The 26,191-nt window shown below is 34.5% G+C and overlaps 1 protein-coding gene and 1 pseudogene across 4 annotated transcripts; both read left to right on the forward strand.

Moving 5' to 3' along the window:
- The first annotated feature begins 405 nt into the window (after positions 1 to 405).
- Positions 406 to 13,223, forward strand: LOC107850140 (protein NRT1/ PTR FAMILY 1.2). 4 transcript variants are annotated; one of them, XM_016694564.2, is made up of 4 exons: positions 406 to 602; positions 10,824 to 11,041; positions 11,425 to 11,975; positions 12,309 to 13,223. In XM_016694564.2, the coding sequence occupies exons 1-4, from the start codon at positions 482 to 484 to the stop codon at positions 13,162 to 13,164; spliced, it is 1,746 nt and encodes a 581-aa protein (XP_016550050.1). In that variant the 5' UTR covers positions 406 to 481; the 3' UTR covers positions 13,165 to 13,223. The 4 variants fall into 4 exon arrangements, with proteins under 4 accessions (XP_016550050.1, XP_047257173.1, XP_047257172.1 ...); XM_047401216.1 differs by having other exon boundaries at positions 468 to 602; positions 10,828 to 11,041; XM_047401217.1 differs by lacking the exon at positions 10,824 to 11,041 and having other exon boundaries at positions 421 to 602.
- Positions 13,224 to 13,421: 198 nt separating this feature from the next.
- LOC107850138 lies at positions 13,422 to 25,017 on the forward strand (annotated as a pseudogene).
- The last annotated feature ends 1,174 nt before the right edge of the window (positions 25,018 to 26,191 follow it).

Genomic DNA, 26,191 nt, shown 5'->3' on the forward strand with positions numbered 1-26,191 from the left:
GAAAAAAACTATAAAATTGCATTTGATTGTTAAAAAAATTAAAAGAGCAAATTTATTTATTTTATAAAAATAGAATAGTAATTTTTTTCTTTTTTGAATTACTAGCAAAAAAAGAAGAAGGAAGAAGTAGCTAGAAAGATCGGAATCTACTTTTTTGAAGATAATGATATGAATTGTATATATTTTACCCTCTCCGAACTTTACTATGTAAAAATACACTAAATTTGTTGTTGTTATTATGACGAGAAAAAGCGTTAAATGACTATAAGGAAATGCAAAATCAATGGCCACTCTGACAATTCTTTTGACCTCGTGGGCATTTGCGTCCATTTCCCATAATTCAATTCACGTCCGTTTGGTTGTTGTAGTGTGACTGTCACACTGTCCTTTATTACGTACACTCCACTAATTGGAGTGCATATATATTAGTAGTACCAACAAAGCTGGAAGAGAGATTTTTTTGAATACTTGGATTGTACACATGGAGAATTTAGTATGTGAAAAAGGTGAAATGGTTGAAGAGCCATTGTTGTTGGTGGAGATGGATGATGATGATCAAGAAACTCAAAAGGGTGGCTGCAGAACTTTGCCTTTCATCCTTGGTATAACTTACTTTCCATTCTTCATTTTTTTTTTCTGTGAATTTTTCAGCTTTTTTTTTGAATGTGTAGTAACTTAAGTGTCAAAAACACACCTAAATTATCTCGGTTTTTTAATTTTCATACTTATTTTCCAAGTGTGCTTTGGTGTTATTTGTTTGGTATACTGTTATATGTCCTGAGCCGGAGCTCTGTAGAAAACAACCTCTCTACTTCATCTGAGGTAGTGGTATGGACTATAAAATCAGATAAAGAGAGATAATCGAAAGATGATTTTATTCCTTCAGCATCCAGACTTTAAATACAATAAATAACAACAACCTACAGCTAAACTTAAGGAACAAATATACAACAATAGCCTCCTACAATACGAGGAGTCTTCTACAAATACAAACAGATTGTAACTATACAGTAAATTATTCTACTGATAATATAAAATAATTATGCTTAATAAACCCCCTCAAGTTAGGTGTGGTGCAACAACGCCTAACTTGGAATGACACCTTGCAAAGGCTGGTTCTGGCAATGGCGTGGTAAGTGTATCGACAAGTTGATCACAAGCATGAGTGTGTTTGACAAGAACTCGACGCGCTTGAACTTGGTTACTAACATAACAAAAGTCGACAACAATATGTTTCATACGGCTATGGAACACTGGATTATGACAAAGATAAGTGACACCGACATTGTCACAGAAGATTGTGGGTGTATTTGGAATGGTGATACACAATTCATTGTGCAAGAGCATTTGCAACTGATTTGTACTCTGCTTCAGTAGATGAGCGAGCTACAACTTGTTGCTTTTTTGACGACCAACTGACAAAATTGTGCCCAAAGAAAAGAACATAGTCTGATGTGGATATTCTATCCTTTGGGTCTCCCGCCCAATCAGCATCAACATACATGTAAAGATTGCAGTCCGAGTCACGACAAATATGAAAACCTGAAGCTGCCGTGGATTTGAGATACCGTAGTATCCTTTTAACCGCCTTCCCGTGTTCATCAGTAGGATCATGCATAAACTGTGACAGTTTGTTGACAGCATAAGAAATGTCAGGCCATGTAAATGATAAATATTGCAACTTACCGAGTGTGCGCCTGTAGAGTGTAGCATTCGCAGGTGGAGAATTATCAGCTGCCCGAGGTGGTTTACCAGAACACATTGGTGTCGAAACTCCTTCACAATTTTGTATATCCAATTCAGACAAAATGTCAATGTATTTCGACTGAGAGAGAATAAGACCATCTGGCACTTTTTTTGCTTCCACACCCAAGAAGTAGTTTAAATTGCCAAGATCCTTTAGAGAAAAATGAGAACCTAAGGAATCAATAACATGTTTAATCAAGCCGGGATGACTTCCCGTGATCAAAATGTCATCAACATAAACGAGCACATAAACAGTAGCAGCCAAATTCTTCAAAATAAACAAAGAGGTATCGGATTCAGATTTAATAAATCCCATTTTCTGTAGATGATTATGCAGTGCAGTATACCAAGCCCGAGGGGCCTGTTTAAGACCATAAATGACTTTTTTTAATCTACAAACATGAGAAGGAAATTGGGAATTGATAAATCCTTGAGGTTGAGTCATAAAAACCTCTTCAGTCAACTGGCCCTGTAGGAAAGCATTGTTGACGTCGAGTTGATGACTCGACCAATTGTGCTGCACTGCTATAGATAACACAAGTTGCACTGTTGTTGGCTTAATAACTGGACTGAAGGTTTCATGAAAATCCAAGCCAGGGCATTGTGTGAACCCCTTTGCAACAAGGCGAGCTTTGTATCGATCTATAGAACCGTCCGCTTTTCTTTTAATGCGATACAACCATTTGCAGTCCACAACATTCTTCGTTGAGTCTGGTGGTACCAATTCCCAAGTCTGATTCTTCATTAATATAACACCCCGCATTTCGGGCTAGAATAAAAATCATGACTCTGATGCGTTGATAATCCCAGAGCCTTAAATCCTATGCCAATTTGGCATGTTTATGTAGTATGTGAATCCTTTTGAGCATGAATTTAGACCATAGAGGTCCTTCAACTCAAGGACGAGTTGAAACTATTTCGATCGATTAAGTTTTAGTGGACGTTGTAATTTGTGTTAGCTTCCATCGACCATAAATCTCTGTATATATCGAATTAGAGAGGCTACTATGTGTCAAATGATAGGACTTCGAGTTAACTTTCCAACGATACCAATTTTGCTAAAATCCGACACCCGAGCAAGAAGTTATGGCCTTTCAAAGTAGTATGTGTCACCTAACCAATCGCACATGGCCACTGGAAAGCATATGCGGGGCACCTATGTAAATATAGGTGATATCGTATGCGGCACCTATGTAAATATAGGCGACATCATATGCGGCGCCTATGTAAATATATGCGATATCATATGCGGCGCATATCTTATGGTTTCAAGTGACTTAAACACTCTGTTTTTGGGGCAAAATGGTCTTTTTCCCACCCTTATTCAACCATAAACACGAAATTCAGTCCCCAATTCTCCAAAATACATCCACATTCATTAAAAATTCTCAAGAACACTCTCAAAGGTTTCAAGCTAAAAATCCAAATAAATCAAGATTTAACCGTGGGTTTTCAAAATTGATTAGAGATTCGGAATCCCCAATCCACAGGCTTCAAGAAGCACCCATTATTTTTCGAAATATAGGTACGCAAGGTTTTCCTAAATTCTCATGGGCATAGAAAAATCATGTTTTAGAATGGGGTTTTTGAATCTATGTATATATTCATGTATTAAATATTTTAACATCATTGTTTTGGTCTTTTGACCTTTCCCAAAGTGATTTGAGAATATGAATGTATGAAACCATGTATTTAAGAATGAATTCTTGTTGAGAGCATGATTTTCGGTGAATTCCCTCTTTAGTGAATTTTTTCAGATTTCTTATAGCATATGAATTGTTTTGCAATGCATCCCTGAAAAACACTATATGAAATGATTGAACTCTTGTTATGATTTTAAGGTGGTTTTAAATCACCAAAGAGGGAATCTAGCATGAATGTTTAATGTTCATAATGCATGTAATGAAAAAGTGCATCGATTTGCTAAAGGCACTAAACCACCATATTTTGATGAAGTTTTTGCATGATTTTGACTTGAGTTTCGAAACAAGAAATCTTCTATATCAGTTGAATATTTTTGGTGGTCTAAATTATGCTTTAAATGAAAGATTTAACTTAATGTATTATGGCTCATAAATCATGACTTGCAAGTCTTGGTATGACGATACCAATTCAGACCAATGCCATATCAGACTAATAGACATTTCAGACTATTATGATTTTAGACATTCAGAATGTTGCATGTACAGAAAAGGTTAAAAATGGGCATACAGAGATGTTAGGTGGTTCCCTGAAGAGGGCTTGAGTTTAAGCAACTCATTTCCTAAAACCGTGGTTTGCCGACCCGGGTATATTATTATACACTGACTTAAGTGTCGTGTGGCGTATCGAACTCCAACCCTTGCGGCATACTCTGATTGAAGGCTTCCCCGCTGAGTCAATGGCGGATTCCATATCGCCCATGGAATATCAGACTTGTAGGGGATACCACCTAACTCAGAAGTAATACACAGATCAGAGTTTGAGATTTACAGACAGGTTACATGTTTTTAGAAGGTGCCCATGTGTTTTTCAGAAACTATTTTATGCATAATGTTTGATGAACATTTGCTCTCACGTATTATATATATATGTGTGTGTGTGTGTTCAATTACTCTATTTTGGATTGCTTCGCGTGCCAGTACAATTGTGCTGACCCCCCTTCCTCCCAGGTACTGAGGCGCAGTCTAGGGGTCCAGATCCTCAGTAGAGTCTACAGACAGGGTTGTCTTAGAGTTCAGTTGGTGAGCCTTCTTTGATTCGGAAGGCCTAGTCATTTAGGTATTTATTTTAGTATGGATTTTGGTCTGCTGGGGGCCTTGTCCCAGTTATTTAGATAGTATGTCAGTAGAGATTTCGCAAACTGTTGCAGATGTTTATTAAATATTGTTGGACATGTTTTCAGGCTTTTAACTATTTTAAATTATTGACCATGTTTCCGTATTATTGTGTCTATTCCGTATTACTTTGATCATATGAATTATGTGCATGATTACCAGATATACAGAGGGCGTTTCGGGCCTTCGGGTTCGGGAATGCTCGTTACGGCCAGGGCCCCGGTTCGGATCGTGACAATTAAAGCATCATAGTATACTTGCATTGCTTGTCTCCACTCTTTGTGGATGTTGGCTTGTTTGAAGGTTGTTGGTGTAGTAGTGAAGTGAGTTAGAAAACTGAATTGTCTTTTGGGCTTGGTAATATTATTCTGGGACCTAGTTGTCATTCGGTTTACTACAGGCTCTGGAATCGGCATGTGGGGTTTTTCGGAGCTGGGACTTCCGCTGCCAGTAAGTGAAGTTGTCAATGGTGAATTAGTGGTTGGAGATGGAGCATTCGGGATTTGTTGTGGAGTGTTAGTGTTAGATTTACGTCTTTGGTATGTTATCAAAGGTGCAGGTTATGTGTTTGAGATTTTGTCATGCTGGGAAGAAGTAGAAGAAAGTGTAGAATTACCTGGAATAGTTGCAGTGACTACTGGTACTTGGCCAGAATTGAAGGAGCTAGTATTTTGTGATTCTAAGGACAGTGGTATAAGTGGGGGTATATCAGTAGAGGGTGTTGGAATGGTAGCTGACTTCAGAGTTTCCTCTTTGGAGTTAACATCTTCCCAGGTCAGTTGAGAAAAGTTTTTTCTTATATGTAGAAACATTGTTTTAAAAGGAAAATTTTTTCCATAAAAAAAATATCACGACTGATAAATATTTTCGACTGCACTGGATCAAAGCAGAGGTGTGCATGATGGCTCTGAGAAACGCCTAAATACACGCAAGGGGTGGACTTAGGCTCCAACTTATTTTTGGTGTAGTGTTTAAGCCATGGATAACAAAGACAACCAAAATTTTTTAAAATTGGCATAGTTGGGTGGTTTACCAAATAATTTTTGGTAGGGTGATTCGTTATTTAAGATGGGTGTGGGTAGTCGATTAATGAGATAAACAACATGATGGCAGGCAAAAGACCATAGTTCTGGTGGTAGGGATGCTTCATAGAGAAAGGTTTTGGTTGTTTCAACAATATGACGATGACGACGTTCAGCTATGGCAACGCGTTGTGGCGTGTAGGAAGGTGAAACTAAATGTTCAATGCCATTCTATCGAAGATAGGACTTAAGACTTTTGTATTTACCTCCTCCATCCGAATAAAGAGATTTAATTTTTGTTTTGAAAAAATTCTCTACTAAAGGATGAAAATTTTGGAACAAAGAGGCGACTTCACTTTTATTTTTAATTGTATACAACCAAGTATACTTGGTGTAGTGATCAACAAAAATACAGTAATATAAATTTGTCTAGTGATAAAACGGGCAATGGTCCCCATAATTCGCTAAAGATAACCCGAAGAGGATCATTACTGGATAAAGTGCGTCGTTGAAATGGAAAACGATGTGCTTTATTAGAGGAACAAGCATTACAAAATTCAATTTTTTCTTTAGTAGCAACAGGTAAAGAAAACTTCTTCAAAATAACATTTAAAATCATCGAATGAGGATGACCCAAGCGACAATGCCATAGTTGGAAATAAACTTTTTTGTGGATGCAAGATTGATGGATATTGGTGGTCTGGGTGGATGTTGTGGCCACTCATAGAGTCCATTCTTATTCTGACCTTGTACCAGTGGCTTCTGAGTATACAAGTCATTCACAAGAAAAGTAAAAGGAAAAAATTCAACAGATGTTAGATTGTCTTGACAAAATTTAGCTACAGAAATAAGATTTTTTTTAATTGATGGAGCACATAGAGTATTAGAAAGCCTAAAAGCAGATTAGATGCTTGTATCTGAGTTGAACCAGTATGAGTAATAGAAATGGTTTTACCATTACCCATGGATATTCCCTCAATGCCTGTATACTCTTCAAGATTATGAGGGTCAGCCGTGACATGATGACTCGCTCCAGAATCTAGAATCCAAGAGCTTTCTGCTGACTGCAAACTAGAGGCAAAGTTGTCCTTAGCTTCAAAATAATTGTGCGATTTGGAGCGACATACATCTGCAAATTTTTGGCACAATTGGCATCGAACAAATTGTCTTGAATTTGATCTCCAATTCTGCTGATTGTTGGAGCTGGATTGTCGAGGAGCAGATTGGTTCCACTGTTGATTGTTGAAGCGATGATTGTTCCTATTAGACTGGTGTGGCATGTTTGTCTTCTGTGCTACAACAGCTGTGATAGTGGAGGATGACTTCTCGAGATCTTGGTGCTTGAGGAAAAGCTCATGATCTATGAGCTTGTGAAACAATTCTTCAAAACTCAACGAAGAGTCTCTTGCTCTTATAGCGGCAGAGATTTCACGATACTCCGGGCCCAGGCCGCTTAGAATCTTAACAATAAGTTCATCATCTGTTACTAGTGATCCAACAACTTTGAGAGCATCAGAAAGAGATCGAACCTCTTGTAAGTATTCTGCAACAGATTTAGAGGCTTTCTTGATATTTTGTAATTGGTCGTGCAAGCTAAAAATGCGAGTGTGGCTCTTATTTGCGTAAGCCGTGTGAAGAAGTTCCCAGGCTGTCTTAGCAGATGGAGCTGTGGCAACAGTAAGAGCAATGGTGGGATCGACAGATGCCATCATTGCTTGCTGGATCAGTTGGTCCTGAGAGAAGCAGATTTGATAGCTGGGATTTGGCAAGGTTATCTTGAGTAACAGTTATTGGTGGTGCCGATTTTGATCCGTCAAAATGTCCCATGAGCTGATGGCCATTGAGTAGCATCACAAGTTGTGCTTTCCAAGTCGAGAAGTTGAGATTACCTTGCAATTTGATAAGTAATTGAGATGCGTTGCATTGTACCACATGAACAATAGGTGAAGCAGCAGAAGCACTGTTGTTGTTGGTAGCAGTAGCATCACCAGAGTTAATAATAACTGGAGGGATTATTTCTTGAGGTGTAGCCATAGATGAGGAGAGAAAGAGGATCTAACTCGTAAGAGGCTAGAGGCGCTGATAACATATAAAATCAAATAAAGAGAGATAGTCGAAAGATGATTTTATTCCTTCAACATCCAGACTTTAAATACAATAAATAACAACAACCTACAACTAAACTTAAGAACAGATATACAACAATAGACTCATACAATAGGAGGAGTCTTTTACAAATACAAATAGACAGTAACTATACAGTAAATTATTCTAATACTGATAATATAAAATAATTATGCTTAATATGGACTACATACACTTTAACCTTCGCAGACCCCACTAACACTTTGTGGGAATACACTGGGTATGTTATTGTTATTGTTGTACTTATTTGCAAACTGTGTGAGTTCTCTACCCGAATTATCGTTAATTAGTTGCTTAAATACACCTCAACTATCTGTTGTTCCTACTTGAATGATTGTGATATGCCAGGTAGGAAAACATCGAGAGTTTTATACCTGAACTATCAAGTATGTAAGTTTTCTACCTGAATTATTGCCAATTGTTTATTAAAATACACCTCAACTATATGTCATTCCTACTTGAATTATCGTGATATGTCAGGTAGGAAAACATCGAGAGTTTTATACCTGAACTATCAAGTATGCAAGTTTTCTAACCGAATTATTACCAATTATTTATTAAAATACACCTCAACTATATGTTGTTCCTACTTGAATTATCGTGACACTTCAGTTAGAAAAAAATTGAGAGTTTTATGCCTGAACTATCAAATATGCGAGTTTTCTACCTGAATTATTACCAGTTATTTATTAAAATACACCTCAACTATCTATTGTTTCTACTTGAATCATCGTCATACTTCAGGTAGGAAAAAATTGAGAGTTTTATGCCTGAACTATCAAGTATACGAGTTTTCTACTTGACTTATCACAAATTATTTATCAAAGAAATACACCTCAACTATCTGTTTATCCTACTTGAATGATCATGATACTTCTGGTAGAAAAAAATTGAGAGTTTTATTCATGAACTATCAAGTATGCGAATTTTCTACCTGAATTTTACCAATTATTTATCAAAATACATCTCAACTATGTGTTGTTCCTACTTGAATGATCGTGATATTTCACGTCGAAAAAAAGTGAGAGTTTCTTACTTGAACTATCAAGTATGTGAATTTTCTACCTGAATTATCACAAACTATTTATCAAAACCTACCTCAATTATGTGTTGTTCCTACTTGAATGATGATGATATTTCAGGTAGAAAAAGTAATAAACGATAGTTGGGGTATGTTTTGATAAATAGTTGCCGATAGTTTTGGTAGAACCTTGAAAAATTGGGACATTTTAAGTGTGCTTTTGAGCATTAACTCTTTCTACTTATTTCTAGCATTGTTGCTCGTTACTGCATTTCCTTTTCATGCTTGATTTTGATATGCTTAACTTGAGTTGGGTATCTGCCGAAAACAATCTCTATCTTCACATTCACAAGGTAAGGGTAAGACTGTGTACACATCAACCTTCACTAATTCCCTTTTGTGGGATTACACTAGGTATGTTGTTGTTGATTAACGTGATATTCCTTTTTCCCTTTTTATTCTGAATTTCCTGGCTTCTCTTTCACTATCATAGTAAAAAACGCATCTAAATTATCTCGATTTTTCAAGTTTCATACCAAAATTATCAAGTGTACGAGTTTTCTTCCTGAATTATCGCCAGCTATTTATAAAAACACACCTCAACTATTTGTTGTTCCTACTTGAATGATCATGACATTTTAGGTAGAAAAAGTAGTACGTGATAGTTGAGAGATGTTTTGAGAAATAGTTATGATACTTCAGGTAGTAAACTCGAAAAATCAAGATATTTCGAGTGTGTTTTTGACCTTTAGTCCCTTCTCCTTTATTTTTATCATGTTTGCTTGTTCGTGCATTTCCTTTTCATATTGTGATATGCTTTAACTTGAGCCGAGTATATGTGCAAAACAACCTCTCTATCTTCAAATTCACAAGTTAGGGGGTAAGACTGCGTACACACCAATCTCCCCAAATCCCGCTTGTGGGATTACACTCGGTATGTTTTGTTGTTGTTGATTAACTTCTCGGAAAAAGTTCATGTATGTGTTAATTTCTCGTCAAATGTATCAATAATCTATTCAGCATCTAGTAACTTTTCTTTTCTAGAATCGATAAATCATAAACTCAAAATCCTAGACGTGTCTCTGCCTGTAATTGCACTCATGAAGCTTCGATTTGATATTGTTTTGGTGAACATGATCTGCCATAATCTTTTTGATCCCTTCATTTATTTGCCAGAATAGAGAGAGATTTGGTAGGAAAGTGGAAGAGACGTTTTTGTATATGATAATCAAGGGGAGCGGGAAAGCTGCAGTAATTCTTTCTTGAACTTTTTACTTTTTTCAAAATTTTGGTTAGGAAATGCGGCTTTTGATTTTTGATATGGCGTATCCTAGTATTTGTTTTCCTCTTGACTTTTGTCGCATAACTTTTATGAATAAGTTCATTCATGTGATAATTTCTTCTTAGACACCTGTGCTTGCTCTTTCCTGGAGGTTCAATATGATAATTTGTACCTAGTTGTTGATTTGTTAGTCATGGGTTCAATTAAATAGTTTTCGAGTTGCTGTTCTCTGCTTGATCTTTAATTTATTTGATTTTGGTTAGGAAATGCGTCTTTAGTTTTTGGTATAGCCTTTCCACCTATTCGTTTTCCTTTTGATTTTTTGTCGAATAATTTTTAGGAACAAGTTCATTTATGTGATAGTTTCTTCATAAGCACACATAATTGCTCAGCTCAATTTGATAATTTGTACTTAGTTGATGATTTGTTACTTGTTAGCATGGGTTCAATGGAATAGTTGTTGAGTTGTTATTATCTGCTTGATCTTTATTTTATTTGATTTTGGTTAAGAAATGTGTCTTTGGTTTTTGGTATGGCCTTCCCTCCTGTTTGTTTTCCTTTTGATTTTTTGTCGAATAGATCTAGAAACGAGTTCATTTATGTGTTAACTTCTTGATAAACACCTACAGTTTGATAATCTTTACCTACTTGTTGATTCACTAGTCATGGTTTAATGTGAAATCAAAAGAAGTGGGTGAATATGATTTTGTTGGCCATGGAGATTCCAATGTAACAGTTAGGGGAGTCATTAATTCTCTGTTTAATCTATTACTTTTTTGGATTTCGGTTAGGAAGTACGGCTTTGATGAATGCGGCGTTGTCTGCTCTTACTCCTAATATGATCCTGTATTTGATGAATGAGTATCACATGGATATGACTACTGGGTCCAATATTATGTTCATCTGGTCAGCAGCTACCAATTTCTCTCCAGTTGTTGCGGCCTTTATGGCGGATGCTTTTGTGGGTCGGTTCCAGATGATAGGATTGGGATCTGTTGTTACCCTCGTGGTAAAGTTCTTTAACTGAGTTGGTTTCTTTCGTTAATTCCCTTAGGTTTTAAGGAACAAAGTGACAATGTAGTGTTAGTTGGAGCAAGTAATATTGTGTCCTCACTTCATGTTGTTTCATTTATGTATGGCTTTACTTATCCGAGTGCTATTATGTGTAAAACATTAGGAAGAAGGTTCCCGGGATGAGATCGTTTAGTAAATATTCTAGAATCAACTCAACAAACTTATCTTTGAAATGTGATATCTTAGTCTAGTTTATCATTTCTGTGCATAACTGAAACAGTCTTGTTGGTGATTTGAATGCGTAGATTCCGCTAGATACTCCGTTGCAGCCTCAATCTGAAACCGACAGTAATTCTAGGCATTTTATGTGTTTTGAAGGGGATGTTTCTGTTTTGGCTGACATCAGTGATTCCGCAAGCAAGGCCCCCACCCTGTGTCAGTTCCAACAGCATTTGCAGATCAGCAGATATGTTACAATTCTTCTTCCTGTGTTTCTCTTTGGGGATCACTGCCATTGGAGATGGTGCAATCAAATCCTCATCTTTAGCATTTGGTTCTGATCAGTTGACACGGGAAGTTTATCATGGAAATGCGCGTGCAATGGAGAGATACTTCAGCTGGTACTATGCCTTGTATGCTTTGTCTCTCCTTGTTGCTCTCATGTGTCTTGTTTATATCCAAGTCAACATGGGCTGGGATTTAGGTTTTGGAGCTCCCGTTTTGCTGATGTTGTTTTCAACTGTTTTAATTTATTTGGGTACTCCATTCTACGTGAAGCTGAAGCCTAAATCGAGTTTAATCACTGGCCTTTTTCAAGTGATTGTAGCTTCTTATAGAAATAGATGTCTCGGATCGTCGTCAGAAAGTGCAGATATACTATACCATCAGAAAAGAGGGTCAGCCATAGTTCTTCCAAGTGAAAAACTGAGGTAACTTCATTCTTACCAATCGTTATCTGTTGGTCATCTTATTTTCTGTGTATTCTTGAAAGAGAACGTATGTAATGGTTAATTGTTGTTTGGTTATTTAACCTGTATGCTTTTTTGCCCAGAAATAAACTATCATTCGATCCATCATTTACTAGTTCTTTGTTTCGACCTGCACCAACTGATGACAAACATAACTCAATGTGCTACTGACTCCCGCTTTTATTGTTTAAGAGACCTCATGTCATGTAGTTCAAAATTCATGAGGCTTTTGGATATTTTTCTGGTCTGTATACTTGTTCGTATTCCGTCTTAACTTCAATTTTTTGCCTACAGGTTTCTGAATAAAGCTTGCATTGCACAAGATCCTCAACTAGATTTGAGCCCAGATGGAGAAGCAACAGATCCTTGGCGTCTTTGCACCGTAGATCAAGTCGAGGAGCTGAAAGCATTGCTCAAAGTTTTTCCAATCTGGTTGACGGCAGTAGTATTTTCCATAAATTTAAGCCAGAACTCTTTTCCAGTACTTCAAGCGACTACCATGGATCGACATATTGGTTCAAGCTTTGAAATCCCCGCGGGTTCCTTTGGCCTCTTTGGTGTTATCTCTGCTATACTTTGGCTTGTCCTCTATGATTGTTTGATTCTTCCCATAGCATCAAAATTGTCTGGAAAACCTACTCATTTCAGCACAAAAGAGAGAATGGGGTTTGGTTTATTTCTCTCCTTCCTGTCAGTCTTAGTGGTAGCAGCTGTAGAAGGTGTCCGGAGAAGTGTCGCAATCAAGGAGGGGTACTCTGATGATCCACAAGGCGTGATACCTATGTCAGCAATTTGGCTACTTCCCCAGAATTGCCTTACTGGCGTAGCAGTGGCCGTGCACGCCATCGGCCAAAACGAATTTTATATATCAGAATTTCCTAGAAGCATGTCAAGTGTAGCTTCTGCTCTACTAGGAGTTAGTTCAGGAGTGGGAAGCTTACTAGCTAGCTTTGTAATGAGTACTATCGACAACTTGACCAAACGAGGAGGGGCAGAAAGTTGGGTATCGAGCAATGTAAACAAGGGCCATTACGACTACTATTATCTGGTTCTTGCAGGATTTAGTCTAGTTAACATACTGTGTTATGTTGTTTGCTGTAGAGCTTATGGTCCCTGTAAAGGAGAGGTGAAGGAAGAGGAGAAGTCATGAATTGGTACAACAACTTATTGTTAATATTTATCATGTCAATTTGTATAATTTTCTGTTGAGCATGGCTAAAGCTAATACTGGATATGTTGTTGTTTTATTTATTTTTTTTTCGTTTGGAACCCCTAGGGAAACCACAACGTCTGCCACGGTTTCAGTCCTCCGGGCGAGCACTTTGTGGTAACCTGCTCACTGTGCAATAACTCGCAAACCACACAGAAGATGTAAACCGCACTAGATAAGTCCGATGCGACGAGCTCATGATTGAGTGGCAGATGAGATTGGATTTAATCCCTGATCTCCCACATGAAAAACTCACCTCCCAACCACTCAATCATATTCTTGCGGACACTATCGGATATATTGTTGAAGTTGTAGTAGCTAAAGGGAAGATTTTGCCACCAAAGCATAGAGTACATCATTTACTTTTTTGGCCATTATCTCATTCACATATAATTAGTGTTGAAGTTTGGTAATAGGTATTTGTTCATTATTTCAACTTCTAACTTAAAATTAATAATTTCAATTAAAAGCTTGCCTAATGAATATAAGTGAAGTAATAGTTTCATTTTCAAAATAGTTTTTTTTTTTTCAAATGAAATTTTTGTCGAAATTCAATGCCAACTTCCAATGTTCTTTAGAGTAAATACATAATTACACCATTAATCTTGTCCGAAATTTTCAAAAAGATACCTAAACTTTAATTTCGACCTATTACCCCTCATCGTAAATATACTATTTTGACCCTCTACGTGTATACAAAATTAACTTTTTTGATCAATTAGAAGCTGCCACGTGTAAATAATTTAATATGTAATTTATATATATTTTTTAAAATTAATATTTATTTTTTTTTAAAATTATTTCATAAGCCCCCACACACCCCACCCCTGCAACCCCACTCATCTACCATTGTCTTCTTCCCAACTTCTTCTTCATCACCATAACTCAACAACAACATCAATTACAACAACAACAACATCAATTAATGCAACGTCAACAACATCATCATCACCATAATTTTAAAAAGAAAATTTAATGTACAATCTCCATTTTAATGAAGCTTTAAGCTCCATTTTAATGGAGGGAACTAGACAGGAATGGGGGAGGGAGGTGTTGGATAGGGTGGGGGTGGGGAGGTGTTGGATAGGGTGGGGTCATAAATAAAAATGGAGCTTTAAGCTCCATTAAAATGGAGATTGTACAGGAGCTTTAAACTCCATTTTAATGGAGGAAACTGGACGTGGGGGGAGGGGGAGCTGTTGGACCTGGACGCGTGGGGGGAGGGGGAAGCTGTTGGACACGGGGTGGGGTGGGGGAAGAGGGGGGGTGATAAATTAAATAAAAAGGAAAAAATTTATTAAAAAAATAAATAAAATATGAAATTAAAAATATTTGACACGTGGCAGCACCTGATTGGTGTGTGCATTCACTCTCTCTATCAGCAAAAAATAGTGTATTTGCAACGAAATAAAAAAGAATCATGGGGTATTAGGTCAAAGTTAAAGTTTAGGTGTCTTTTTGCAAAACCCGGACAAGATCAGGAGAGAAATTATGTATTTACCTTATTTTTTTGAGAGAATGGGACGTGAATCGAAATATTCTCTTTATTTTAATCGAAAGTATAATGTCTTAAGCTTGTTTGGTGAAAAATCTGCACTATGTAATGAAACTAAATTATGCATGTAATATAAATGTACTATAATTGCTAATCTGAATTTTTTTTTTCTTGTTATAGATGATAAACATTTTTTAAATATTAAGATATTTATGTAATTTTTTTTTAATACAAAAGTTTATATACATAAACAGACCTAACGTATTACATAATATAACTAGAAATATTATATAAAGAAGCATTAGTCATAGTGGTCCAATCAATCATATTGAGAAACTTAATTTTCTAGCTTGTTAGCCTAAATTTTTTGTCTATAATAACAATTTCTTAAGGTTGGTCTATGTATGTATAAAGATGTTACTCTAAATATCTACCCAAAATATTGTTAGGTCTTTTGTCAAAAGGACACAGCATAGATATTATTACTCAAGTACATTCACCACAAATTGAAGGAAATGGAACTTTTAATTTATGAAAATCAATTTTGTGCAATAGTGAGTTAATCTCTTTTAAAAAAAAAAAAATCAGGAAAATTTACCGCCGTTAATTTTCTGTGAAAGAGAGAGTTAGAGTTAAAATTGACGAGCACATGTTTTATTATCTTAATTGGAAAAAATAAAAAGATACGTTATTAACATATTGAGTATAATTCTGTGAGTGATGATAAATGCGTCAACTACACTTTCTTAAAAGTAAAAATCACTACGAAAGGCAGGGGCGGACCCACGTGCTTTTTTGGGTATTTCGGTAATAGCAAATCCGTCGTAAAGTAGGTATAATTATATAAGAGACAGGAAAAAAAATAATATAATATATAAAAAAGCATCCAATGAACAAAAACATGACTAGGTGCTTTGGCTGTAGGCCCTAACTTTAGTTACATTTAATGCACTGTAAAAAGATTTGACTTTTTCTTATTAACTTATTTTTATATATATTTTTACTTATTAATTTATTAAACATACACAAAACCCTAAGTAATTTAATTATTTTTTTTACTTATTAATTTAATTACTCAAACACACACAAGACCCAAACTAATTACGTTTTTTACTTATTAAATTAATTACTCAAACACAAAACCTGAAAACCTTTGGCCTTCTTCACCAAAAACGTTACTCTTCCAAAACTTAAACATCAAATTTTATCTTCTTCTCTTATTCTTTCAATTTTACTTTTGATTTTCATAATCTTCATTCACTAATTTTAGATACTTTAATTATTTTTAGACTTAAAAATTTAAAATATAATTTTGAGTTTGAATTTTATATGATATTTATCTATTTCTCATCCATTATAATTGCTATAAAAAATATCTGAGTTAGCTTGACTGTGCAAAAATTTGACTGTTTATTTGATATTGTTGTTCTTATGAACGCCCAAATGATGATGCCATTGAAAGTTGGTTGGGTGTATTGATATTTAGGTTGATCTTAAGGTATTTCATTTGAAGGAGACCTCAGATTCGAACCTCATTGAGGTGATTTTTTACTTTTTTTTTTTCTTTCAGTTTTTCAATTTTTTTAGCACCCACTATTCTTAAATCCTAGATCCGCCACTGATGAAAGGTTATTGATGTGGAGGTTAATTCCAATTAATATTTGATCAAATATTAAGGGGGTGAAAGAATCCAACTCTACTGTCAATCTTGAAAGAAGCTGACTGACAATAATAATTTTTTATGCAAGTAGATAAATAATATATTATCTTACATGAATTTTTTTATTTTTTTTGGTTTTCAAGGTATTCCCACAGTCGGTAGTCATGAGACTAATCCTCCGTTCCACGGTCAGTGCACTAAGCGGTAGGGAACTGATTACAAAGTTTTCTCCATTCACCAGAGATGAGGATCGAACCCCAACCTCTTGCTTAAGGGGTGATGTGCTGAGTCACCACACCAACCCTTATAGTTAAAAGTAATTGTTGATCATAAATAGAAGAACATAAAGTTGTTAAACTAAAATAAGTAGTCGAGTAATTTATTTATTTTTCTCTAAGAGAGCATAGTTCTAGTTGAGAGCATCTTCTTTGCTTCCTTGTGCTTTTGATTTATTGTTTGGACACTTCCTTTACTTTCCTATTTCCTTTTGTTGCTTTTGGATTGGCTTTTTACTTTCCTATTCCCTTTTGTTGCTTTTGGATTGAATTTTAATTAGTAATTTATAAGCCAAAAGTTAAAATTCAAGAGTCATAAGTTGGTATTATCCTATTTTTGGCTTTTGACTTATAAAAACTTATTTTGACTTAAAAATAAGTGTTTAAAAGCACTTTTTTACTTTTCCAACTATTATCAAAATAGAAAAAGTGCTTAAAAGCTAAAAACACAAAAAAAAAAAAGTCAATTCAAACATCCACCTAACTTTATTTTGTAGCGTTCATCGGTATTTATAGAAGTTCTCCCTTTAATTATTGGGTTATTATTTTTTACATTAAAATTTATATGATTCATTTTTTTTTCCTATCAGTCTAAAAAAATGACCTTTCTTATATTTAGTACTTTCTTTCTCTCATTTTATATGTCACTCTTACCTTTTTAGTTCGTCCTGAAAAGAATGTCACCTTAACAATTTAGCTGCAAAATCTGCTTTTATTCTTAATGAAATGGTTTATAGCCACAAATATTCAAAAATTGTTTAAAATGACAAGTTTAAAAGTTTTCTTTTTTATTAATCGCCTACACCGTGCCAAGTCAAAAATGTCACGTAAAATGAGATAGAGCGAGTAACAAGTTAACTTTAAAATAGTCATTTTATTGTTAATGAAATAGTCATTTTATTGTCAATACTTTATCTTAGACCACAGTTTTTTAAAATCTTTCTTTCTTAAACTCCGTATCAAGTCAAACTAACTCATATAATTGGTATGAAGGGAGTATTATTTTTTTAAAACAGTATTATTAACATTCTTCTATCATTATTTCATTTGTAATATTTTAACTAGGAATAACATAGATAGGGTGTTACAAAGTGGAGAATCAAGCTCTCACCAATAATTGAAAGTTTATGTAGCCAATGACAAAGCCATAAATTTTATAAAAAAGGTTTCGTAATATTTTTTAAAAAATAACCATGTAGAAAATAAGAAAAATCAACATATAAAATGTATACATAAGATTAAAATTTTGACCTAACTAAACAGGGTAATTTTATGTCAAAGAAATGCCAAATGTCATTTGACAATCCTTAGCACGAGGTGGCTTCGCCACTGTATGTAATCAACCAACCGAACTACTAAGATTCCTTATTATGTAAATCGCTTTTGTTAAACTAAGAGTCTATTAATTATTTTTGTCCAATTAGTTATTTAAAATACTTTTCTTAAGCTAATGATCAATTAAAAGCCACTTTCTTAAGTTATATTTATCGAACTTGTAATGTAAAACACTTAGCAAGGGTAAAAGGACCCCTTTTTATACAAGATTCAATAAGCATTATTTATATCCCAAAGTCCCATGTTTTGTAATATCAGCAAATATTAGTTAATTAATTAATAATAATAGTGTTGTACTAGTATTACAAAAGAAAAAAATACTCTATCCGTTTCAATTCACATGGCATAACTAAAATTTTTAGATTCAAACTTGTAAGGTTAAAGCGTGAATCACACATTTAAATTTGTCTAAAATTTGATTTAGTCTTAACTGATATCTATACTTTTCAGTTATGGATATGCATAAGTAGACCCTTAAACTTAAATAAAATTAAATAAGTAGACACACAAACATCATACGTGACAATTAGCATGAGATGCTGCATACAACATGTATATGTCTATTTATTCAGTTTTATACAAATTTAAATGCTTAGTCGTGTAAACCCTAAACTTAAAAGACGTAGATGACGCTTACATTAAGTTAAAGAGCACGTTTATCTATTATTTTTTATTTTTGGCATAATGTATAAATATACCCTTTAACTTAACATCAAATCACATCTATGACCTCCAACTTTGAGTGTGCATAAATAGACACTTAAACTTGTGTAAAGTTGAACAAGTAGACTCACACGTTCTATGTGGCATAATACACTTAGGACGTCATATAAGACAAGAATTGACTACGCAAGATACCACTTAAGACATGTGTGTTTACTTATCCAACTTTATACAAGTTTATGCGTTTATTTATGCACACTCAAAGTTAAAGATCATAAATATGATATGAGTTCAAATTAAAAAAAATACTTATATATTGCATCTTTTTTTTTTTTTATTATTATTGATTGACCATGAAAATTCAACTATTAATAAATGGGACAAATGGAGTAGGAAGACATGATGAAATTTGAAGTCTACCAAAAAAAACGAACAAAAAAATTTGAAGAAACCTAAGTTGGGAGAATTCAATTGTGTACACGCAAACAAAGTAAAAATGAGGAACTCAACCTAGTAGGGCGAAAACATCCCTTTCTTTTGCTTATTACATCAATTTATGTGACATAAAATAATATTTCAAAAATTAGTTAAATTTTTTATATAATTTTAAAATATTTTAAGTTGTTACATATTGTAATTCATAGTATTTTTTTACATAATTTTCAAATAATATATATTATTTTCTCTCTCAATTTGTATGATACTAATAGAATTTCTAAAGTCAATTAAATTTGCATATATTTTTCTTTAAAATACTTAAATAAGTCTAATGAATGATGATGTCAACTAATAAAAATATGTAACCATTCTCTATATATGTTTGAGTACTATTTCCTATTTAGAAGTGTATATTATTAAATTATTACATTAATAATTTTTAAATAATATATATTAATTTTTAAAAGATTTAAAAAAAATAAAATATACCAAAATTCATGGTACAAGGGACTTTTAGTCATTTTAGCTTTAAAGGTTTGTGGTCCAAACATCTAGGTTAGGATAGATCCAATGATGGATTTTAAGTAAAATTCCGAAACTAACCTTGTCTGACCCCAAGCTCCTCTCCATGCTTGGATTGACCCCTTTTTTTTTTTTTTTTTTTTTTTTTTTTTGATGATTGTGACGTCCGAGCCAATTTTGATAAAAATAAATTAAAAAAAATCATCTAATATTTTTATTTCTACTGAAATTCGAACCCGAGATCTCATAATTCTTAAATTACTTCACTGACTACTAAGTTAAAATAACTTTTAAGTACTTTAAAAGATTTAGGTAAAAGTTTGAGAAAAAATATTTTTAAGCATTTAGTTTTAAGCTGAAAAGTTTTAAAAAAAGGTCAAAAATGAAAAATTAGAATTTAAATTTCTAAGATAATGTTTGGATTGACTTTTAAAAAATAGCTTATTTTTACACTTTTTTGATATAAAAGTGAATGCTTAAAACACTTTTTGCTTTTCTAACATTATTAAAATTAAAAAAAAAAGTGCTTAAAATTCAAAAAAAAATAAAAAAAAAGCTAATTTAAACACCCAATTAATTTATGAAATGAAAAGTTATAATTTCATTCAAACACCCACAAAAGCTTTTGCTATGCATGTAGTTCGAATAAGAACCAGATCACAGATCACAATGATCTAAATTGTATGCAATGTTACCTTATATTTCTAAGTGTTTTCACGACTTACACTAATAAATTTATGGGCGAATCTAGATGTTAATTTGTAATACGTCGACATCCGTTAAACGTGATATAAATTAAGTATAATTATGTGAGAAACCTATAAAAATAGATATAGGATGCGAAACAATACTCATTAAACTAAGAAGATAGGTGACTGTTTTTATTTTCGGGCAAAAACTTAGAACTTAAAGTAGCAAGTATATGTGTTTGACAACACCCACAATCCTTAAATCGTGAATCGACAGTTGATATAAACTCCTTTGTAAGTTGTAACGTTACTCCAAGTGTCACCTTCTTCTAACACACCTTCACGCAATTTCACTTTTTGTTTGTTATATATATTCACAGTTACACCCTCCACATTTTGTATTCAATTTCCTATACGTTTAGTTTAGTTATTGTTTGCAGTGTAACTGTCCTACAAGAAATCTAGAGAGAAAAATAGAGTGTTTTTGTTTGGTAAACATGGAGAATTCAGAGTGTGAAAAAGGTGAAATGATTGAACAACGACCATTGTTGTTGGTGAAGATGGATGATGATGATCAACAAACTCATAAGGGTGGCTTCAGAACTTTTCCTTTCATCATTGGTATAACTTACTTTCCATTCTTGGATTAAACTATTGTTATTTTTCGAGTTTCATACCTACAGTTTTCTACCTGAAATATCACCAACTATTTATCTGTCTGTTGTTCCTACTTGAATGATCATGATATTTCAGATAGAAAAAAAAAAGTCTGAGAGTTTCATAGCTGAACTATCAGGTTTGTGAGTTTTCTACCTGAATTATCACCAACTATTTATCAGAATACACTTCGATTATCTATTGTTCCTACTTGAAAACATGCCTCGTCTATTTGATAAACAGTTGGTGATAATTTAGGTAATAAACTCAAAACTATGCCTCGTCTATTTGAGGTGTGTTTTGATAAATAGTCGGTGATAGTTCAAATAGGAAACTCATACTTCACATGATAGTTCATGTATGTAATTCAAAAAATGGAGATATTTAAGTATGTTTTTTTAACAATTTTCACCCTTCTCCATTATTTTTAGCATGGTTACTCTTTACTCCGTTTCCTTTTCATACTTGATTTTGATATGCTTCTTGAGCCGAGGGTCTATCAGAATCAGTATCTCTATCTCTACAACTTAGGGATAAGGCAATGTAGACGTCACCTTCCCTAGACCCCCTAGCGAGATTACATTGGATATGTTGTTGTAGAGTAACTTCTTTGAACAAGTTCATTTTATGTGTTAATTTCTCGATAAATGTATAAATAATCTATTCAGAAGCTAGTGAGTCTTCTTTAATAGAATCGAGAAATCATAAAGATTATTGATGATCTGTTACTTGTTAGTCATGAGTTCAATGAAATAGTTGATGAGTTGCTGTTATCTGCTTGATCTTTAATTTATTTGATTTTGGTTAGGAAATGAGGCTTTGGTTTTTGGTATGGCTTACCCTCCTGTTCGTTTTCCTTTTGATTTTTTGTGTCGAATAATTTTTAGGATCAAGTTCATTTATGTGTTGATTTCTTGATAAACGCTGAAAATTGCTCCTCATTGAGGTTCAATTTGATAATCTTTACCTAGTTGTTGATTCATCGGTCATGGTTCTAATGTGAAATCAAAGAAAATGGGTGAGTATGATTTTGTTGTCCACGGAGATTCAAATATAACGGTTAGGGAGTCATCAGTTCTCTTTTAATCTGTTACATTTTTTGATTTTGGTTAGGAAGTACGGCTTTGATGGGCATGGCGGTGTCTGGTCTAACTCCGAATTTGATCCTGTATTTGATGAATGAGTATCACATGGATATGGTTACTGGGACAAATATGCTCTTCTTCATGTCAGCATTTGCCAACATCGCTCCAGTTGCTGCAGCCATTATGGCGGATTCTTTTGTGGGTCGGTTCCACATGATAGGATTGGGATCTGTTGTCACTCTCGTGGTAAAGTTCATTAACTGAGTTGGTTTCTTTTGTTAGTTCCCGTAAAATTTTCAGGAACAAAATGATGGCGTGATGTTAGTTGGAGCTAGTAATATGAAGTTGAAAGTTTAGATGGTTGAAGGAAACTGGAGGGAAGTCATTTTCCACTACGGAAATAACCAAATCCATCATACCGAACATACTCATAATTGTTTATTTTTCGTGTTTGTTAATGGATTTCCCATAACGTTTACTGATTGATAGACCCTGGTTAATTACGAGGAACCTTAATACACATGTCTGGCCCTTTAATATTTTTCTACTAGCTTCTTTGTCATACCTACGGGAACATTTTGTTTGGTATTTGAATACCCTGCACCCTCTCTTCTGCTAGTCTTGTTTTACCTAATCTTCAGTTAGACGAGGGGGACAAGTATAGTCCTTTTAATGTTGCGTTCTCTCTTATATTGTTTCATTTACAAATGGCTTTATTTGTCAGAATGCATTTATGTGTAAAACATCGGAAATAGAGTCTCTGCCTTACCGGGGTAGAGGTAAGGTCAGCTTACATCTCACCCTCCCTAGACCCCACTTTTATGGGATGGGATTATACTGGTGTGTTGGTTTGTTGTTGTATTTACTTGTAAAACATTAGGAAGAAGGCTCTTTGGATGATATCATATCATTAAATAGTCTGCTATCATCTCAACAAGCTAATCTCAGGTCTTGTGATTTGATATGTGATATCTTAGTCTAATTTGTCGTTTCTGTGCATAACTGAAAGAGTCTTGTTGGTGAGTTGAGTGCATAGATTAAGCTAGAGTATTCCGTTGCAGTCCACAATCTTAACCCGGTGATATTTATGAATGTTTGATGTGCTTTGAAGGGGATGTTTCTGTTTTGGCTGACATCAGTGATTCCGCAAGCAAGGCCCCCACCCTGTGTCGATTCCATCAACATTTGCAAATCAGCAGATATGCTCCAATTCTTATTCCTATTTTTGTCTTTGGGATCATTTCCATTGGAGATGGTGCAATCAGACCCTCATCTTTAGCCTTTGGTACCGATCAGTTGACAGGAAAAGCATATCAAGAAAATGCGAGTGCAATGGAGAAATACTTCAGCTGGTTATATGCCTTGACTGCTTTGTCTCTCCTGGTTGCTCTCACGTTTCTTGTTTATATCCAAGTCAACATGGGCTGGGGTTTAGGTTTTGGAATTCTGGTTTTGTTAGTGTTGTTTTCAACTGTTTTATTTTATTTGGGTACTCCGTTCTACGTGAGGCTGAAGCCTAAATCGAGCTTAATTACTGGCCTTTTTCAAGTGATTGTAGCCTCTTATAGAAATAGATGTCTCAGATTGTCGTCACTGAGTGAAGACATACTATACCATCAGAAAAAAGGGTCAACCATAGCTCGTCCAAGTGAAAGACTGAGGTAACTTCATTCTTACATCGTTAGCTATCTGTTGGTTATCTTACTTTCTGTGTATGCTTGAAAAAGAACCTATGTAATGGTTAATTGTTGTTTGGTTATTTAATAGTTGTTGCGCTTCTCTCCTCACCTCTATAGGTATTTGTGAAGTTCATTGTTTCGACCTGCACCCACTGATGACAAATCTAACTTAATATGCTACTGACTCCATCTTTTATTGTTTGTTTATTAAGAGACCGCATGTCATGTTGTTCAAAATTCATGATGCTTTTGGATACTTTTTCTGGTCTATATACTTGTTCGTGTTGCGTTTTAACTTCAGTTTATTGCCTTTAGGTTTCTGAATAAAGCTTGCATTGTACAAGATCCTGAGCTAGATTTGAGCCCAGATGGAGAAGCAATAGATCCTTGGTGTCTGTGCACCGTAGATCAAGTAGAGGAGCTGAAAGCATTGCTCAAAGTTGTTCCAATCTGGTCGACAGGAGTTGTGTCGACCATACATAGCCATAACTCTTTTCCAGTACTTCAAGCAACTTCCATGGATCGACATATTGGTTCAAGCTTCGAAATCCCTGCTGCTTCCTTTGGCCTCTTCGGTGTCATCTCTGCTATTATTTGGCTTGTCCTCTATGGTACAGTGATTCTTCCCCTAGCATCGAAAGTGACTGGAAAACCTGTTCACTTCAGCACGAAACAGAGAATGGGGTTTGGTTTATTTCTTTCTTTCCTGGCAGTTTTAGTTTTAGCTGCTGTAGAAAGTGTCCGGAGAAGTGTTGCAATCAAGGAGGGGTACTCTGATGATCCACAAAGCGTGATCCCTATGTCAGCAGTTTGGCTACTTCCTCAGTATCTTATTGCTGGCGTTGCAGGTGCCTTGTTCGCCACCAGCCAAAATGAATTTTATATATCAGAATTTCCTAAAAGCATGTCTAGTGTTGCTTCTGCTCTAATAGGAGTTGGTGGCGCGGTAGGAAGCTTACTAGCTAGCTTCGTACTGAATACTATAAACGAGTTGACAAAAAGAGGCGGGCAAGAGAGTTGGGTATCGAGCAATATAAACAAGGGCCATTACGACTACTATTATTTGGTTCATGCAGGAGTTTGTCTAGTAAACATACTATGTTATATTGTTTGCTGTAGAGCTTATGGTCCTTGTAAAGGAGAGGAGGTAGAGGTTATGGAAGAAGAAAAGCCATGAATTGGTCCAATAACTTATAGTTAGTATCATATCAATTCATTCAAGTTCTTATTTGTATGTATATTTTTCTTCTATTGAGTATGGCTGATGCTAATATATCTAAATGAAGTTGTAGTCACTCACTGGATATGTTGTTGAAGAATAGAAGCTAAACAAGTAGATACACCTGTCTTACATGCATGGCATCACGTAGGTGCCATATAGGACGCGAGTGTTTTTATACAAACACAAGTGACTACTTATAAACGTCCAAAAATGGAGGACATGATGCTAGTTGCGGCCAAGTTCAAGGTATGTTTATGTAATATGCCTAATACAAAAATAGTTTTAGATTAGAATGTAAAACTCTTATCTACTTAAATTGAAGACATGATACATAAACGTGGCCTTTAACTTGTTCTCATATGACATTTATGTTCTTCAACTTTGTGTGTGTATCCCAGGTCAATACGTAACTGAATATTTGGCAGAGCTAGATTTGGTACCCCAAAGTATACACCCCTCTGTACTAATTTAAGTGACTCACTTTCCTTTCGGTCGATACGAAAAAGGATGCACATGCAAGACATAATGAGGTTGATTGAGTTAGGTGGAAAATTAATGAAGAGTGTACCTAATAAATCACCATTCAAGTTTATCAAATATCTTCTCTAGGTCAATTTTCAAAATTAGATTACCTATTTTATCCTTTTTTGCCAAAATGATTTAATACTTTGTTTCTATTTTTTTTATTTCGTGTCGCCAATATTTTCTCATATTTCGTATTTCTACGATTACTATTTTTATCATTTCTTATTTCTGATTTTCTTTTATGTTATCCATCTCCCTATTTACTATTCTTTATCTTGAGTTGGAGGTCTATCGGAAACAACCTCTCTACTGCGTATATCTTACCCTCTTCAGATCTCATTTTATCAGAATACACTGAGTTTATTGTTGTTGTTGGACAATTGTAGCTTTTACACCTTATCTATTTCTAAAGGAAACGAACTTGACAAGGACCAATCTATTTTGTCCATTAGAGGCCTAAGTCTTCTGGAGATTACTTTTGTAATGATTTTGTATGAGCTGTTGCTAAAACATATTATTCCGTAGATTAAATTATTTCAGAATTATAATTTTGGTATTATAATTCATAAATTAATTTAATCATATAAGAGGTGGTATAAAATAATATTATATTATTAAATACTTTTTCTGTTTCATAATAAATAAATTTTTAGATTTTGGCACATATATTAAGGTAAAAGCATTAAAGACATAAATTTAACACAACTTTCCATTTTTACCTC

This window comes from Capsicum annuum, chromosome 12 (genome assembly GCF_002878395.1).
Source record: "Capsicum annuum cultivar UCD-10X-F1 chromosome 12, UCD10Xv1.1, whole genome shotgun sequence".
Classification (NCBI taxonomy): domain Eukaryota; kingdom Viridiplantae; phylum Streptophyta; class Magnoliopsida; order Solanales; family Solanaceae; genus Capsicum; species Capsicum annuum.